This window comes from Microcaecilia unicolor, chromosome 10, assembly GCF_901765095.1.
Source record: "Microcaecilia unicolor chromosome 10, aMicUni1.1, whole genome shotgun sequence".
NCBI lineage: Eukaryota > Metazoa > Chordata > Amphibia > Gymnophiona > Siphonopidae > Microcaecilia > Microcaecilia unicolor.
In genome coordinates this window covers 38,149,278-38,169,345 of record NC_044040.1, presented here as the reverse complement: position 1 = coordinate 38,169,345, position 20,068 = coordinate 38,149,278, and the positions used below count along the sequence as shown (strand labels likewise).

The 20,068-nt window shown below is 40.3% G+C and overlaps 1 protein-coding gene across 1 annotated transcript in view; it reads left to right on the top strand.

Moving 5' to 3' along the window:
- LRRK2 (leucine rich repeat kinase 2) overlaps positions 1–20,068 on the top strand; it is a 255,631-nt gene that overhangs the window by 212,681 nt on the left and 22,882 nt on the right. Inside the window, exon 43 of the mRNA XM_030216665.1 lies at positions 19,585–19,685. Coding sequence (XP_030072525.1) covers positions 19,585–19,685 — 101 coding nt within the window. The remainder of the gene's footprint in view (positions 1–19,584; positions 19,686–20,068) is intronic.

Sequence of the window (20,068 nt, the reverse complement as noted above, 5' to 3'; positions counted from 1 at the left end):
TTTTTGGTTTTTTTTTTAAGAAACTGAAGACTAGGTCAGTTGAGCTTGGAGAAGAACTACTACTAACTAAAGGTTAGGAATAATGGATATATGCTGCTGTGGGTCATCTTGTCATAGATTCAGAATCTAAAGTTAATACACAGTTATCTTTAGCTAAATATTCAGCCAAAACAGCTAGATTTTAGGCTTAGTATCCAGCTTCATTTAAGCCTGTCATTTGAGTGGCAGTGGTTGAGTAGTTTAAATTTAGGGGGCAAGTTATCAAGGTGCAGTAAAAGGAAAAAGGCGGGCTTTTACTGCACCTTGATTTACCACAATAGTCACCAACCTGCTGCAAAGGACTAACATTGCTTGTGAGCCACTTTAGTCCATTGGCAAGCAATGTTAGTCCATTGGCCCAGGAGCATCAGTCCTCCAAGGTGCAACCCAGTGCTTGCAAACTGTCTTTTGAAGAGGCCAGCAACATTTTAAATTGTAGTCTCCCATGCATCTCCTCTCCCATATAAAGCCCTTAGTCGTGACCCCCTATGAAGCCTCCAACAAAGTCACCCAGTAACCGTTATTCACCCCACCCAAATGACCCCCCCACCCTAGAAGCCCCGCCCTATCAAGCCCTCCCCCACCCTCCCGAAGGCTCCTTCTTACCTGTGCTTTTAAAATTCCCTGGAGTCTAGTGGAAATACAGGAGTGATTTACAGTTGCTCCTTCCCTTGCCGGCACTGGCATCCAAAATTATGCTGGTGACCCCTAGTGGTAGTCTCATGGTAGTACCGCTAGGGGGTTATCTTTCCATATAAAGGCAATGATGCCTTAAATGGAAAGTTGACCCCCCCCCCCCCCCAGTGTAGTACCAAGCTGCGATATGAGATTTGCGTGGTATTAAGAAGCATGACATGCATTGTGTGTTTTACATCTGCTTACTATGTAATGTGGAGTGACATTTAATGCTGCATTTGGGCACCACACTCAACATTAGAGCCTTTTAACATGCATTAAGGGGTAAATAACACAGGCTAGTGCTATAATGCAGCTTGATAACTTCCCCCCTCAGTTAAGTAGCACAAATCCTGGCTAATTGGCTAAGTTAGAAACCCACGCCAGAACATCTGTGATTGCTAATTTTGTGTGCCTTGCGGTTTTATCTGCACATATTGAGTGCGTTAAGAGGGTGAGTTTTAACTAAGTAGCGTTATCTAGCTAACTCCCAAAGTTATGTGGGTACATCTTTTGAAAACCCACTCTTGAATGGTTTCTGAAAGTTGACCTGCAATACTTCATCTAACATTAGTCTGCAGGTTCTAAGCTTATTAGTATTTATTTTATTTTTGTTACATTTGTACCCCGCGGTTTCCCACTCATGGCAGGCTCAATGCGGCTTACATGGAGCAATGGAGGGTTAAATGACTTGCCCAGAGTCACAAGGAGCTGCCTGTGCCTGAAGTGGGAATCGAATTCAGTTCCCCAGGACCAAAGTCCACCACCCTAACCACTAGGCCACTCCTCCATATATGGCTTAATTTATTTTTAGCAGACTTCTTAAAATACTGTTTCAATATAATCCTGTCAGAAGTTGTCTTAGTTAAAATGTATGTGTTCGCTTTCAGTGGATTGTGTAACTAAATGAAACATCTTTTCCATTTTCCTTTTCTCCCTTGGGGCAGTGTGTGATGTCACTGAGGGCTAGAGGGGGAGGCAGAGTATCTATGACATGGCAGAATTTTGTTCCACTTAAAGCACTGAAATAGACTACCAGAAAAGGACAGAAGTGAAGAGGTTCCACTGGTTTTCAGAAAACATGCATTTCTTGTGAAATGTTGCTGTAGATTTTCAGTGTCCCTAAGAGAGAAGTTTTTGGAATTTAAGACAGAGTATGGTAGATGCTAAAATAACAGGCATTGCCAATTTCAAACTTCTCCCCTTTCCGCCTAAAATGGTGAATTGTGATTATAAATATTACATGTTGGTGTTTATATGTACGATTTGTTTACAAATAAAAATAAAATTGAAACCAGTTTTAAAAGGCTTAAGGTGATCCCAATGTCTGCTAGCATTCCTGCCCATGTGGAAAAGCATCAATGAGTTTCTGAATTCCATACGTCGTAGTTACTGGAACTTGCATGATCATCTTCTGTTTGTTCTGTTCTGTCAGGAACTGAGTGCATGGACAGGATGCTGTTGTGGTGACTTAATGTCTTACCTGAATATTGATTTTGTGGGTTGTATTTTTCTCTGTCTTTGATCTTGTTTAATGTCACACAGTTATTTCACTAAGAGCTTTGTAAACTTGGCTCCATGCTTTGTAGGCTGGGCAGAAAATATTAATCTCACTTTTAATTAAGAACAGGATGAGAGATTTTCTGTCTTACTCAGAAAGGAGCTTTTACCTATTCTGTGAGAAGAATCTTCATTGAACAATGCTCTTAGTGTCTGTTTAAAATAAAATGGCTTCCGTATGAGAGGGAAGGGCTGAGGTTGGAACAGATATGTAAACGAGACTAGTGAGCATGGAAAATAGTTTATCCACAGCATTCTGTCCGTGGGAAGATAAATAGTTGTTAAGCATTGCTATTCAACTATATACATTTTATTTGTTGGGTTTTCTGAGGCTTCCCATTATCTGGTTTTACTGTTCATAATGAACCCAAGATTCAGCTGGCTGCAAGATATATAACTTTAAGGAGGCAAATTTATAAAGTCATTCTCACATGCATGTGGCCACATATGTATATAAATGATGCTGCTGTTAAGATCTGTCAAGTTGCCCTGTATTGTGTTAAAAAGGAAAAGGTAGTAGACTGGTTGTAAATCATAAGTCTTTAATCACTACACCAGTTCCAGGAAGTTAAAAACATGTGCGCAACACGGCCATGTTTTGCTAATAGCTGCTTCGGGGCATTCAGTTACTGTGAACATATACACATACAACATAATGTTAATAAACATCAAATTGATAAAATCATAAATAATGTTACTAGCCATATATAAGAATATAATCCTTTAAAAAACTGGACATCAATATCATAAATGAAACACCAAACATATAAAAAAAAAAACCTCTGTAAAACTTAAAATGTAAATAACTAAGGACCCCTTTTACCAAGCTGTGGCAAAAGGGGGCCTGCGCTGACAGTGTTTTTTTTTTTTAAGAATGTTGAGGCCCCCTTTTACTGCAGCTGGTAATAGGTAGGTCTTTCTTTTTTAAAAGAAATGGCCATGTGGCAAGTGAAGCACTTGCCGCACAACCATTTGGGGGGGGGGGAGCCCTTACTGCCACCCACTGCCCGATTACTGCTGAGTACACGCCGGCACTACAAAAATAAATATATTTTGTAGCGCCAGATATGATGGCGTGCTGGGCTGGGAAGTAGTGCCAGGCTGCTTTGGTAGCCCGGCATTACTTCCTTCTTAGCAAGCTTTGTAAAAGGGGCCCTAAATAACTAAAGATAGACATGGAAGTTGTGAAAATCTTGGCCATAAATAAATAGATGAAAGGGGATTGCCCAATTCATGTTCAATGCAAGCATCACTAACTGGTACATTCTAATATAAAATTTAAAACAACAGATTGGTGCTTAAGGGCATTTAAAATAACAGCAGAAGAGATGAGTATCTGACTGATGCATCTCCAACACGAGCTTCTGAGTAGTGAGTCTGACAAACTTAGTGGTGCAGTCTACCTTAAATTCTTCAAAGGCTGTTTTTGTTTTAAAACAAACAATACAACTTTAAAATAATTTTAGAACCACTTATATCCTTCATATCAGAAGTAATTTCTCATGTGATCTTTAAAATATCTAAGATATGTGCTGTTGCTTTAAAAAAAAAAAAAAAAGTACATTTAGAACCACTGTTCACAGCTTGCAGGCCTTGGGTGGCTGGCACTTTTAAACAGCTTTCAAATTCACTAAGAAACATGGTGAGATGTTCTTAAATTCACTACTCAGAAGCTTGGGTTGGAGTCACTGAATGTACCAGTTGGTGGTGTGTGGATTGAACATCAGTTGGTAATTGAATGCCCCTGAAAAACCTTTGGCGAAACATGGCCATGTTGGGCATAAGTTTTTAACACCCCAGAGCAAGTGTGATGATTAAAGACTTCTATCATTTACAACCAGTCTGCTACTTTTTCTTCCCATGTTGAATATTGTAAATCATTTGACTTATTGTTTTTTGGGATCTTCAGTCAAATACTTAATTGCGGATACAGTACAATCCATAACTACTGTTATTGTATTGATCCATCGTATTTCTGGTCTTCCTCTTTTATATGGGCCTTGACTCTTGCCATGCATGATGTCTTTCTCTAATGATGTTTCTCATGACCAGATGTGTTTGAAGTATGAAAGTTAGTCTTGTCATTTGAGCTTCAAAGGAAAGCTAAGGTTTGATCTCCTCCAATACTAATTGATTTGTTCTTTGGGCAATCCACGGTATATACAATATTATTCTCCAGCACCCTAAATCAAAGACTTCAGTTTTCTTCCTGTCTGGCTTCTTTTACATCTATATGATATTGTTGAAAATATCATGACTTAAACAGGTCAAATCTTTGTATGCAGGATGCATTTCTGCACTTTTAAGATCTTGTCTAGATCCTTCATAGCTGCTCTTCCAAGAGCAATACATGGTTGGATTTCTCTACTGCTGGTTGTTTCATAATTGATTATTGAATCAAGCAAGTTGAAGCTGTCTGCTATTTCTATTACTTCTCCGTGAAGGATTCAGTTATTGATTTTCTCCGAGGACAAGCAGGATGAATGTTCTAAATTCTGGGTGACGTCATCTGACAGTGCCCAGTGTGAGAACGCTCTCCAACATCTTGGCAGTGATTCACTGTGCATGTGCACCTTTCTGTTTGCTGCTGTTGCTGTTCTGTTCTGTTCTATTCATGACTTATATTCAGTTATATCTCCAAAAGGGTTCAATGCAGATTACAAGAAATAGACATCTCAGTTAGATGGAAATATAGGAATAATATTTAAATTAAGGTCATTTAATATTAGAGAACATCTGAGCCTTCAGTTGCTTCCTAAATATTAAATAAGATTGGATTGAACTAACTTGGCACTGTATATTGTTCCAAAGTTTCACTCCCAAATACTGAAAAGAATTAGTCAAATAGCTCTTAATTTGAATCCACTAAAATTTGGAAACTTCGAAGAATTAGAATAGATGGAATGAGAGCTTTGCCCTGTAAACAATAATGTTGAATAATTAGAAAGACAGAAAAATCTGGATGAAATTTCAGCGAGTCTATACTGTATTGTCAGATATTGAGCTGAACTCTATTAAACAATCTATAAGTATTCATAACCTATAGGATGTGATATCTATCTTTTATCTCTTTTTTTAATATTGTAATCTTTCTTACTTTTCTTCTTTTTTTTCTTTTTAATCAAAATGGAGAAAAAGACCTCATCAGTCCTTGCATGACGTTATTCTTGTTCAATACATATAATCGTCTGCTTTCTTAGGACTCCATTATAATCTTTGGCGTTCACTACCGGTGTTACATTAGCAGGAGACGCCATGTTATAAGATACCATGATTTGCCAGTCGTTACTTGGCCCCCTGAAGAAGCATATAATATAATATATAGCGAAACGGAGAGCCCCGTAGAGCAGAGCAAAAACTAAGTAACATTAAATTAAAATTGTTCTTTGGAAAATATCACGATTGAAATATTACAATTGAGTAGGATATTTTTATTATAATAAAAAAGTGGAGTTTTTTAAGACCAAGGATTATAATGGAGTCCTAAGAAAGCAGACGATTATATGTATTGAACAAGAATAACGTCATGCAAGGACTGATGAGGTCTTTTTCTCCATTTTGATTAAAAAGAAAAAAAAGAAGAATAAAAGTAAGAAAGATTACAATATTAAAAAAAGAGATAAAAGATAGATATCACATCCTGTAGGTTATGAATACTTATAGATTGTTTAATAGAGTTCAGCTCATTATCTGAATAATTAGAAAGACCAACTTGCATTTTGCCCTTCCAAATACTTAAACACCATACAAACTATTTTGAACAAATTGGAAGCCAGTGCAATCTATCAAGATGAGGAGTCACTGTCTCAAATCTGCTAACTCTCCAATCTATCTTACTGCAGTATTTTGGAATAGTTGCAGTCTATGAAGCAATTTGAAAGTCAAACCTCCATATAAAGAGTTACAGAAGTCTAAATACAGTAAAAGTACTGATTGGACTATGCTACTTAAACATTCAGCACTTACGCTAAATTTTATTGCTCTCAATTGACGTAATCGGAAATAATTTTTTTTTACCAATGAAGCAATTTGATCATCAAAAGATAAATTTGAATCCAATATTACACCCAGGACTTTAGATTTATTAGTAATCTGTAAAATTTCTCCCATGGCTAGTTGTAGAAATTTTGGGCGTCCATCTTACGTTTCGATAATACGGTCGGGGACGCCCAAATCATGAAATGTAGGTCGACCTTAGAGATGGTCGTCCCCGATTTTCGGCGATACTGGAAACCAAGGATGCCCATCTCAGAAATGACCAAAACCAAGCCATTTGGTCGTGGGAGGAGCCAGCATTCGTAGTGCACTGGTCCCCCTCACATTGCCAGGACACCAACCGGGCACCCTGGGGGGCACTGCAGTGGACTTCACAAATTGCTTCCAGGTGCATAGCTCCCTTACCTTGGGTGCTGAGCCCCCCCCCCCCCAAAGCCCACTCCCCCCAACTGTGCACCACTGCCATAGCCCTTATGGGTGAAGGGGAGCACCTAGATGTGGGTACAGTGGGTTTCTGGTGGGTTTTGAAGGGCTCACATTTACCACCACAAGTGTAACAGGTAGGGGTGGGCCTGGGTCCGCCTGCCTGAAGTGCACTGCACCCACTAAAACTGCTCCAGGGATCTGCATACTGCTGCGATGGAGCTGGGTATGACATTTGAGGCTGGCATAGAGGCTGGCAAAAAATATTAAACATTTTTTTTAGGGTGGGGTTGGTGACCACTGGGGGAGTAAGGGAAGGTCATCCCCGATTCCCTCTGGTGGTCATCTGGTCAGTTCGGGCACCTTTTTGAGGCTTGGTCGTAAAAACAAAAATGGATCAAGCAAAGTCGCCCAAGTGCTCATCATGGATGCCCTTCTTTTTTCCATTATCGGTCGATAACGCCCCAGTCCCGACTTCGCTATACCTCCGACACGCCCCCATGAATTTTGGTCGTCCCCACGACGGAAAGCAGTTGAGGATGCCCAAAATCGGCTTTCAATTATGCCGATTTGGGCGACCCTGGGAGAAGGACACCCATCTCCCGATTTGTGTCGAAATATGGGCGCCCTTCTCTTTCAAAAATAAGCCTGCAAGGGGCCCTTTTACAAAGGTGCGCCAAAAAAATGGCCTGTGCTGGTAGGTGCGTGTTTTGGACGCACACAGGTCCATTTTTCAGCGCACCTGGAAAAAAGGCCCTTTTTTGTGTGGCCGAAAATGGACGTGTGACAAAATTAAAACCAGCGCACATCCATTTTTGGCCTGAAAATTACTGCCACCCATTGATTTGGTGTTAATGTCTCATGCGCTAACCGGGCGGTAAGCTCAGTGCACGTAAACTGGTGCTTACTGACGGGTAAGCGTCACGCAGTATAAAATTCCTACCTGTGTTCTGTACGCGCGTCAAAATGCAAATATCACCCAGGGCACGCGGTAGCTGAGCAGTAGTTCCAATTTGATGTGACTTGGACGCGCATAGGTGCCTGTTTGCCTTAGATAAAGGACTCCCAAGAGAAGATAACCAAGCTTCTAGTGATTTCATATAGTCATTAAATAGTAAAAGGGACAGTGGAGACCCAACAGTGGCCAATCCAGGTCACAAATACCTGGCAAGATCCTAAAAAAGTACAAAACATTTTATGCTACTTATCCAGAAATAAGCAGTGGATTTTCCCCAAGTCCATTTTAATAATGGTTTATGGACTTTTCCTTTAGGAAGCCATCCAAACCTTTTTTTTTTTTAAACCCCGCTAAGCTAACTGCCTTTACCACATTCTCTGGCAACGAATTCCAGAGTTTAATTACACATTGAGTGAATAAACATTTTCTCTGATTTGTTTTAAATGTACTACTTTGTAGCTTCATTGAATGCCCCCCAGTCCTAGTATTTTTGGAAAGAGTAAAAAGACACTTCACGTCTACCCTTTCGACTCCACTCATTATTTTATAGACCTCTATCATATCTCCCCTCAGCCGTCTTTTCTCCAAGCTGAAGAGCCCTAACTGCTTTAGTCTTTCCTCATAGGGAAGTCACCCCATCCCCTTTATCATTTTTGTCACACTTCTCTGCACCTTTTCTAATTCCACTATATGTTTTTTCAGATGCAGTGACCAGAATTGAACACAATATTCGAGGTGCGGTCACACCATGGACCGATACAAAGGCATTATAACGTCCTTACTTTTGTTTTCTATTTCTTTCCTAATAATACCTAATATTCTATTTGCTTTCTTAGCCACTGCAGCACACTGAGCAGAGGGTTTCAACGTATCATCGACGACGCCTAGATTCCTTTCTTGGTTGGTGACTCAACGTGGAACCTTGCATTACGTAGCTATAGTTCGAGTTCCTCTTTCCCACATGCATCACTTTGCACTTGCTCACATTAATCGTCATCTGCCATTTAGATGCCCAGTCTCCCAGTCTTGAAAGGCCCTCTTGTAATTTTTCCAGTCCTCTTGCGATTTAACAACTTTGAATAACTTTGTGTCGTCAGCAAATTTAATTACCTCACTAGTTACTCCCATCTCTAGGTCATTTATAAATATGTTAAGTAGAGGAGTGTGGTAGCCGTGTTAGTCCACTCTTAAGGTTATCAATAGAAATCAAACAAAATAAAACATGGAAAAGAAAATAAGATGATACCTTTTTTATTGGACATAACTTAATATATTTTTTGATTAGCTTTCGAAGGTTGCCCTTCTTCGTCAGATCGGAAATAAGCAAATGTGCTAGCTGACAGTGTATATAAGTGAAAACATTCAAGCATTACTATGACAGTCAAGCAACTACCACCTAACACCCTTCTGGTCACGATGGATGTAGAATCACTATACAGCAACATTCCACATGCGGATGGCATAGCTACATGTGGAAGACTCCTGAAAAAAATCCACACTGGACCATCAATACTCACCAGAAACTATTACAAAATTAATCAAATTCATTTTAACTCACAACTACTTCCGCTTTAACAATGATATCTATCTACAAATAATGGGCACTGCGATGGGCACCAGGACAGCACCCCAATATGCCAACCTTTTTATGGCTGAGCTGGAAGAGACATTTCTGAATACACACCAGACCAAACCTCTAAAATACTACCGGTACATTGATGACATTTTTATGATTTGGAGGAAGGGTGAAGAAACTCTGAAACAATTTTATTCTTCCTTCAATACATACCATCTTACAATCAGATTCAAAATTGACTACTCCCCAGAAAAAGTCAATTTTTTGGACACCACGGTCTCAATCAGTGATGGCTGTATACAAACATCTATATACAAGAAACCCACAGACAGATGCAGCTACCTCCACAACTCCAGCTTCCATCCTTCACATACAAAAAGATCAATCATTTATAGCCAAGCCACAAGATACCACCGTATCTGCTCTGACCCAGGGGACAGAGACAGACACCTTAAAAGCCTGACTGCATCCTTCAAACAGAAAGGCTACAACCCCAAAATAATCTCCAAGAATATTGCCTCCTCCTTCAAAACACCCAGGGAGAATCTGCTACAGTACAAGGAGAAAAAAGCCACAGACAGAATCCCCCTTGTAGTGACATACAATCCAGAGCTGGAAAAACTGAGGAAAATCATAAGAGATCTACAACCTATACTCCATGAGGATGAATTACTGAAAGAGATATTCCCATCCCCACCAGTACTGGCCTTCCAACAGCCACCCAACTTAAAACACAAGCTAATCAGAAGTAAACTTCCAACACAGACTGAAAAGGAACAGAAGGGCACACTTCCCTGTAATTTATCCAGTTGCAAACTTGCCAAAATATTTCACAGGACCCCACAGTCATCCACAAAGGAACGATATTCAACATAAAGGAATCTTTCACTTGCTCATCTTCCAATGTGGTATATATCATTGTGTAAAAAATGTAACGAAGGATGCTATATTGGAGAAACAGGCCAGATGCTTAAGACAAGATTCAATTTACATAGACATCACATGAACAATACTGGTGCCAGTAGGGCTCCCACCCCTGTTGGTCAGCATTTTACAGGACCAGGACACTGTACCAGTGACTTCACAGTGAGAATCCTGAAAGGTAACTTTAAAACCATACAAGAACGTAAGACCTTTGAAGTCAGAATGGTTGAATATTTTAATACCCAACAGAAAGGACTTAACAAGGATCTGGGGTTCCTAGCCCATTATAAACCATAAAGCTGTATTTCTCTGTTGATCACCCTCCCCTCACCTATCCACACCTATCCTGTTAGAATATCAATGATATGCTTTGATGTCCCCATGCATACCTCCTACCCATCCCCATCCTCCCACCCTGTCAGACTGTCATAGTAATGCTTGAATGTTTTCACTTATATACACTGTCAGCTAGCACATTTGCTTATTTCCGATCTGACGAAGAAGGGCAACCTTCGAAAGCTAATCAAGAAATGTATTAAGTTATGTCCAATAAAAAAGGTATCATCTTATTTTCTTTTCCATGTTTTATTTTGTTTGATTTCTATTGATAAATATGTTAAAAAGCAATGGTCCCAGCACAGAGCCCTGGGGAACTCCACTAACTACCCTTCTCCATTGAGAATACTGACCATTTAACCCTACTCTCAGCAAGCCTGTGAAGCATTAAAGAGTGATCAATGGCATCAAATGCCGCAGAAATGTCAAATTGTAGTAAAGCAGCCTGACTTCTCTGCACAATATATTTCTAATTTCTGCAGTGAAAAAAAGTAATTAAGTCTTGGTACTGTGCAATGGCCTAAACCCATATTGAGTGTGATGTAAACAGAAAACATAAATTCACAAAATTGCTGATAAACTAGGAACTGTGTTTTGGCACTAATGCTTATATCAGGAGACATTGAATAGTAAGAGACACAGCAAATGAGATCGTCATAAACAATAAATTCTCTTACAATAAATAACCATTCATAAAAAACAAATATGATACAAAAAACACAAAGTTAAAAAAATTGAAATTGTGTAAAAACATGGTTGCTTAAAATGTGAATATTACATATAAGACTTGTATATAAAAACATTTTAAACAGTCATTCTTAAGTTAAAAAAAGTAGATATAATCTATTTTTTTGTTTCAATTTTTTTAACAGTATCTATATTTTTCATGTATAGGCAATTGTATGTGTTTTTAAAATAATTTTAATTTTTTGTGTTTTTATATAATTTTTGTTTTTATGAATGGTTATTTATTGTAAAAGCATTTATTGTTTGTGATTGTCTCATTTGCTGTGCCTCTTAGTACTCAAGTACTCCTAATGCAGGCAGTGCCAAAACACGGCCCATGTCGAGTCTGTATGTAGTTGTCATTCATCATTAGAGATTTATGTGATTGATCACAATAAAGGACATTTGCTTTGTTGGATCACCTTCAGTTACTTGGTCTTTTGCTTTTGTGAGTTGTGGGATCCTTTTGGCTCTTCTGTTTCTTTGTTGGCCACAGTTGGAAACAAGATACTGGGCTTGATGGACCTTCGGTCTGTCTCAGTATGATGTTTATGTTCTTATGTTTATGATTCACTCCTTTGTGTCCAAAAGGAGGAGGGCTAGGACATTGGAATCTTTTGGGAAGAAAATGTTTCAACATGCTGCAGTGGCGTACTGAGGGTGGGGCAGTGGGGGCGGTCTGCCCTGGATGCACACTGCAGGAGGGGTGCAGGGAGCAGCCGTGCGGCTGTCGGCTCCGCTGGTTCCCTGCTCCCTCTGCTTGTTACTTCCTGCTCCGGGGCAGAGGGAGCAGGGAACCAACGGAGCCGACAGCCTCGCTGCTGCTCCCAGCACCCCAGTAGGTGAGATTAATGCACCGGGGGGGCTTGAGGTGATGCACCGTGGGGGAGAACGCTGCACCATAGGGGGGTCATGCTGCACCCGGGAGGGGGGGGGGCGCGGATGACGCTGCTCCCGGGGGGGGGGGGGGGTGCAGCGAAGATCCGCCCCGGGTGGCAGCCGACCAAGGAACGCCACTGACATGCTGTGCTCATTTTCTGGATAGCATCTTATCAGCTCTTAATGAGCATGCATTTGTGTAGAACATTGTGCACAGTGTGTTAGAGTTCGCAGGTATTCCCAGGAAAAGGCTGAGGAGTTCCATCAGTTAGTAACTAAAGAGTGACAATGCAGAAAGTACATGCTCTGGCCAACTTAATGATGCTTCCAGTACAGCATCCAGGGCCTCCACCATGGATATTGGGATGTGCAGACTCGCTTGGCTGTGTTCTTCTGACCTTGAACCAGCAGTGCAAAAGAAGTTGGTGGACGTTCTGTGCCAGGGAGAAAATCTTTTTGGTGACAAGATGGAAATGGGCTCTGATCTCATCAAAAGCACTCCAGCATAATCAAGTCACTCTCCTGACCTGCTCCTAACTTTACCTCCACTTCCAGGAGGTGCTTTGACAATGGGCAGAGGTATCCACCTCCCTCCTGACCTTCCCAGACAAGTCAGGGATCTTCCTCCCATCCATGGCAACAGAGGGCCCAAAAGTTCCAGCTGGCTCCCCAGTCAAAACAAGGGGGAGCTTTTGACTGGCTGTAAGAGAGCATAGCTGTAATTCAAGTAACTGTTCTGGATGACCTTCTGGTAGAGAGAGGCTGAATCTTTTCCAGAAAAGGTTGCCTTTTGTAACCTCAGACGACTGGTGAGTTCTCAAAGTAGTTCAGATATATTGCACACTTCATTTGGAAAGATTTCCTCAAATTGCCTACTGCGAGCATCAAAATTAAGCTCTTAGCATCAGGAATTATTTACAAAGGAACTCTCTTCTCTTCTATCCTAGACCTGAGGGCCCTGAACAAGTTCAGGATGGTTTCCCTGTGCACTCTACTCACCATAATATAAGAAGGACATCAGCTATGCTTTCTGGTCTTAAAGGATGGCCTGTACCCACATAAGAATACATCTTAGTTGTGTAAAATATCTGAGATTACGAATAAGAAAACACCACTACCAGTACCATGTATTACCATTTGGCCCTGTGTCAGCATCCAGGGTAATCACAAACTGCTTAACAGTAGTTGCAGCATGTCTATGCAGACTGGGGGTGCATGTTTTTTCCTGTTTAGACGATTGACTGATCAAAAGCATGTCAGAAGAAAGTAGAAAAGAATCAATATAGAGAATCATTTGGGTGTGAGAAATTATTAGGACTTTGTGATAAATTACTCCAAGTCACACGTAAGCCCTTCCCAGCAATTGAAGTTCATTGGAGCCTTGCTAGACACAACTCAAGTGAGCACATTTCTCCCACAGCAGAGAATAGAGGCTATTATCTCAGTAGCTAAAAAGGCGAGTCAGAGACAGCAAGGATCAGCTTTACAGAAGTTGAGAATATTGGACCACATGGCCTCTACTGTCCATGTAACTTCTATGGCATGCTTCAATTTGGGGCTAGCTCAATGGACAATGTACTTCCTCAACAAGCAGGGAGGCATGGGATCCGTACCTCCTGTTTCAGGAAGCAGTCAGGATGTGGAAATGGGCCACCTCATATGGAATGATGCTGATAGCCTCTTACATTAATGGAAAGACAACTGTCTGGCAGACAGTCTGAATTGGGTCATGCAACTTCACAAATAGTTGTTGAACATGGGCATTGAGCAGAGTGGGCCACCCCCTTGATAGACCGTTTTGCTACTCATCTCAACAAAAAAGTCCCTCGGTTCTGTTCCAGTCTAGGATCAAGTGGCAGACTAACCTCGGATGCCAAAGCAAATGAAGGCAGATAAAGACCACATCCAGTCTGCCCTTTCATAACATGTATTAATGCTTCCTCTCCCTTAGAGATCCTATTTACTTGTCCCAAGCTTTTAGATATAGTCTTAGTTTCTTCCAGCTCCACCAGGAGGCCGTATTCAGTACCCTTTTCACGAAGAAGTAATTTTCAGGTTACAGCTTTTTTTTTTTTTTAGTAACAGCGTCAACCTATGTCCCTCATTCCAGAGCCTACTTTCAGTTGAAAGAGACTCACCTCCTGTGCATTTATACCACAGAAGTATTTAAATGTCTCTGTCATATCTTCCCTCTCACGCCTTTCTCCTCAATAGGGGCAAGTCTTATGTATACCTATCCTCCAATGCCTTTCATAGTGAGAACTCTCCTGAAACTCAAGCAGGATTGACAAACCATGATTCTGATCACACCTTTACAGGGTGATCATGGAGGTTGGAGTGCTGTCTGTCCCTCATCACTCAGAATTGGGAGGAGGGAGATACCTTCTACATCCCGTCCTCCAATTTCTAGACCTTGTAACTTGGATGCTGAGAGGTTAGAAATGGACTCCCTGAACGTATTGGAGAGTATCCCCAAAATTCTGCTTGCATCCGTAAAAGATTCCACTAGAAGGTCATACAGTTTGAATCGAAGAGATTTGCCATCTGATGTGAGGATAAGGCCCTAGATCCCTTTTCCTGGCTTACACAAAAACTGCTTGAATATCTTCTGCATTTGTTAAAGTCAGGTTTCAAGACCAATTCCATAAGAGTTCATCTCGGTGCGATTGGCTTTTGTCACCATGTAAAGGGTTAACTCATCTCTGCTCAGCCTTTAGTTGTTCATTTTATACTCAAACCCCCCTACAGTGTAATGGGATCTCAGTGCTGTCCTTACCCAGCTGATGAAAGCTTCTTTTAAGCCACTTGATACTGGTCACCTGAAGTACCTGGAAGGTTTTGTTTTTGGTGGTGGTCACTCAGCCTGCATGGTCAGATCATCTTATACAAAGTTTTACAAGAACAGAGTGGTTTAGTATATGCATCCCATGCTCCACCCAATGGTAGTATTGGAATAACACCTTAATCAGTCAGTTGTTCTATGAACATTTTTCTCGAAACCACACACCCATCAAGATGAAACCACACTGCACGCTCTGGATTGCAAGAGAGCCTTGTCCTTCTATTTAGAGCAGGCTAGACCCATAGAAAGTCCACACAGCTTTTTCTTTCTTTTGGCATAAACAGGATGGGCAAATACATGCTGTTAAATTGGCTAGCAGACTGCATCTCTTTCACTTATGCCCAGGCTGGGCTGACTCTGAAGGGTCATTTCATGACTCACAATGTCAGAGCCATGGCTGCATTGGTAGCCCACCTGAGGTCAGCCTCCATAGAGTAAATTTACAAAACTGCAACATGGACCTCAGTCTATACATTCACAGCTTACTACTGTGTAGAAGAGGACTACTGACATGACAGCCAGTTTGGTCAGACAGTCCCTCCAAATCTATTTGGAGTCTAGAATTTAACTTCCCCCCCCCCCCCCCAGCCCATTTAGTTTCAGTTCTAGACCATCTCCTTAAAAAAAAAAGGAACATTATTTTATAATTAGTTCTTGTCTGTTGCAGGCTTGAATTGGATTCCCTTTTTTGTTTCGAGACAGCCTGGTAGGTAGGGATTGCCAGTAGCAAGATTATATTCTTCTTGTCCTTGGAGAAAACAAACTTACTTATTTGTAGCAGGTGTTCTCTGAGGACAACAGGATGAATATTCTTACTACCATGCCCACTTTTCATTGCAGTTGCATTCTTTAAGCCTTTTACTTAGACTGAGCTAGTTCCGCACGATAACGGCAGATGGGAAGACACATATATGCTGGTGAATTGCTGCCAAAATCTTCTGTAAGGCACTCCATCAGATGATGTCACCCAGTTAGAAGAATATTCATCCTGCAGTCCTCAGAAAGCACCTGCTATAGATAAGTACCTTCGTTTTGCCAGTTGTCAGGATCATCATCATCATCTTCACATTGAGGGACAGGCCCATTGTGAGACTGTTCCATGATCTTGATTATCAGATATTTCAGATTGTCTTCAATTTCAGCCAGTAACATGGTATCATCAACATGGCTATAGTTGTGATGAGTTTTCCATCAGTTTTCACACCCCAGGTTTCTTCATTTAGTCCTGCTTCTCTGTTGATTGTTCTGCCTATTGATTGAACAGGTAAGAGGAAAGTATGCAGCCTTGTCGTGCAACTTTGCCAATTTTGAACCACTGTGTTTCTCCTTTTTCTGGTTTGAACTATTGATGAATGAAAAGGTTGTGCATGAGAACTATCAAGCACCCTGGTATACCCAGGCTCTTAATATGGTTCAGAGTTTTTCATGATTTATGTAGTCAAAGGCCTTGCTGTAGTCAATGAAACATATGAAGATATCCTTTGTTCTTCTTTCATCTTTTCAAGGATCCACCTCACAACCACGATGCCTTTTTCCTCGCTCTTTCCTAAACCCTGCTTGAACTTCCAGCAGTTCTTGCTCCTGGTATGATTGTAGTCTCTATTGAATGATCTTGAGTAGAATCTTGCTGATGTGTGGAATCAGAGTGGTTGTGCGATAATTTTCACAGTAAGTTGGCTCGCCTTTCTTCAGTATTGGTATGAGCACAGATCTTTTTCAGTCGGCTATGATACTTTTTCCAAATTTCTTGGCAGAGCTTTATAAGTATTGTTACAACTGCATCTGATTGTCATAGTACTTCAGTGGGAATGCTGTCGGTGACTGTTGCTTTGTTTTTTGATAAAGCTTTCAATGCTGCTTTAACTTTTCTTTCATTACCAGTGGTCCCTGAGACAACTGCTGATCCACTTGATCTTTATGGTATGATGACTCAGTATATTCTTTTCACCCTTTCTTGATCTTCTCAGCATTGTTCAACACAGATCCCTGAGAACCTTTTTCAATTCAGAGTTGGAATTTTCTCTAAATATGGTAGCTTTAAGAAAGCCGATCTTATTCTTCCTTTTTATATATTTTTTAATTCTGTTTCCTTGCATGCATTGTTGTAGTACTTCTCTGTATTTTGGCTTGTGAAACATTGGAAATTCTAGCTAGGTTCCGCGACTGCCTTTCTTTCTCCTCTAGCTTTAACGTCTCTTTGTAATTGAGCAATTATGAGAGTTTCTTCAGTTATCCATTTTTGCTGTTATTGTTTTTTCACCTTATGCAGGGGACTTTTCACTTTTTTCTAGTACAAATTTGTTGATATCTTCCCATAACTCTTCTGTACTCTATTGTTAGTATCCAATGCATTTCACACCATGACATGATGGAGCATGCTTTGCCAGTAGGTGTGTATAAAGTGAAGTTTGGGTAGAACATGGATAGACCTAGCATTTAACATGCATAGATTATGAAATACTTAATCTACTTGGGTATGTGCATAAAATATATGCCTTCATTTACACCTTCTCTCAAGCAGATAAATGTGACTACTTCGTGTCATGATTTCTGTCAATGCGCTAGTGTTTTATAAAGGCAACTAGGCTTCTACTTGTCTTTTTAAAATAGTGTCTAGATAGGCACCATTTATAAATATACCCTCCACAAGCACATGTTATACATTTAAAATTATTTCATACTCCGTGTGCATATAATTTTTAACATGTAACATATATGTTTAAAGCTCTATTTGCTCTTGGTAGGACAGACTTGGATGTTAAATGGAGAGCGACTGTGCTCCAGGCTCTTCTTTTCCCAAATGCCCAACACTTGGCTGTATAGTGATTTATATGACCAAAAATTAGCTATTCCAACGCAAAGCAAAATATTAAAAAAAAAAACTTAGGCTATAAGCATTTGCTGTTGACGGCATAAGTTCTTTAAAATATTGACCTTAGTATATTCTGCATCTGTGGGTTCCCTTTGCAATACGTGCTTTATTTCTTTGAGGTTTGCTTTATATATCACCGCAGACATGTACACCTTTTAAAGCGATGTTTCCTATCTTCTAGTAATAGCACAGTTGTTTAGAAGAATCAGCTTACAGTCTGTGGTTATCTAAGCGTACTGAATGTTTTCCAGGAGTGGTATACAGAAAGGCCTAGTTGACAGGGTTTGAGAGGGCTTCAGAGTTTGGGTGCAGAGCTCCAAGGTGGAAGGGGAGGCATTGGTACAAATTTATGGCATCATCTGAAGTCTAAGAAGATGCCCTTGAACACCTATTCCAGTGGAAAGAGAACCCTACTGAAGCTGTAGAAGTATTTCAGCTAAGGTTAATAACAGACATAATAGTTACCTTTCTTTGTTTGGGAGACCTGTCTTAAGATGTTAATTGATGAAAAGAGGGGAAGATGGATTATAGTCGGGACAAAAACTGGAGACTAGAAATGATGGAATTGTGCAGCTGTGGATGTCGTGGCTTAAAGTACAATTTATAGTTAGAAGATAAACTTTCAGTGGAAAAATAGAAAGTAAAAAAATTGAAAATGCAGATATTTATTCAGTGGAGCTACCCAGAATAAGGTTAGATGGAAATTTTATTGGGCACAACAGAAGGGAAATGCCTGTCATGTGAGAACAATTAATCGTTTTGAAAAGTAATGCTAGTTTTAAACTCTGCTGTAGGTAGTTCAGTGTCAGATCCCAGTTTCAAAAGGAAATACCTTGCATGACAATCTGAGTTGGAGCCATGGCTCAGGCCACAGCAATTCCTATTCAAGTCTTATATCTGAAGTGGTTAACTGGGTTGGAATGCCATGGAGTTGACTTGCTTATGTCCATGGTTCCATGGGTGTTTGAGATCTTTTTTCTTGTTTGTTCTAATACCATAAATGTATATTTATGACTCACTGTTAATATATGGTTTATATGTATATATGCACCTACTGTGACCCTTATTTTAGAAGCTTCTTCACATGTAAGTAGCAGCTTTTAAATGTGTATGTTGGCAACACATGCAAATAGTGATTTTAAAAATCCACTCTTTACATGTGGAGATGCACAGCACAAACAGATTTTAAGGGGGCATGGTGTGGGCTTAGTTTGGGTGGACTAAACATCTGTGCATGAGCACCCCATCTTAGAAGGGGTATGCATGTGGAGACCAAATATTTTCTATCTTGGTCTTTATCCTTACCTGAGGCAAACATAAATGCCAGATTGAAGGGGCAGCTACTGAGGCCAAGAGAACCCTCTTCACGCACCTTATCAGAATGCCATCAGACTGATTATCACCCCCCATCTGCATCCCCCCCCCCCCCATTACACTCCCCAACAAAACATTATTCCTTTAAACCTCTCTTCCACACCCCAGTACAAGCAGAACCCCTTCTCGCAAAAAAAAAAAAAAAACCCACCCCTGGGGTTCCACTAGGTATATCTTGGTATCTAGTGGAGAGTAGGAATGATCCCCAATCTTTCCGGCCTTGTCAGAAACTGGATTCAAAATAGTGCTGGTTGACCCTAGCAGTTATCTCTACTACAGTTCAAGATACCAAATTGAAAGGGGAACTGTGATGTCATAACCTGGATGTCTTCAATTCCCATCTCAACATTCTGTGTAAAATTGGGCTTCATATGTGTGGTGTAACATATATTTAAATGTTTTAGATCCAGTGAGAGAATACAATTGTTCTCCATGGCCAGAAGTTGAAAATCTAATCAAAAAATGTCTAAAAGAGAATCCACAGGAAAGGCCAACATCTGCACAGGTATCTTTTTGTTCTCTATATAGTAAGCACCAATGCAGCCTGTTCCTAATTAGGTGAATAAATAAAGGATTGTCAGTGAAAAACTCAGGTCTTGCAGACTTGTTATGGTGACCAGAACTTCAAATAGTGGCCCTGGTTTAAGTTGTGTATTTGATTCACCAAGGTGTTCTCACATTCTGTGTTTTTACGTAAAGTTTGTTTTCAAAAGCCAATTGAGTAGATAAATTAACTAATTTTAGCTGGTCACTTTTAGGAGAATTTTAGGTGAGCCTAACCAGTTAGATTTGGAGCTAAAATATCACCTAAAATATAGTGCTGAAAATCAGGCACTAAGGCAGGCTAATTAAATGAAAAATAGAAGATAAACAATTCACTTTCATTTT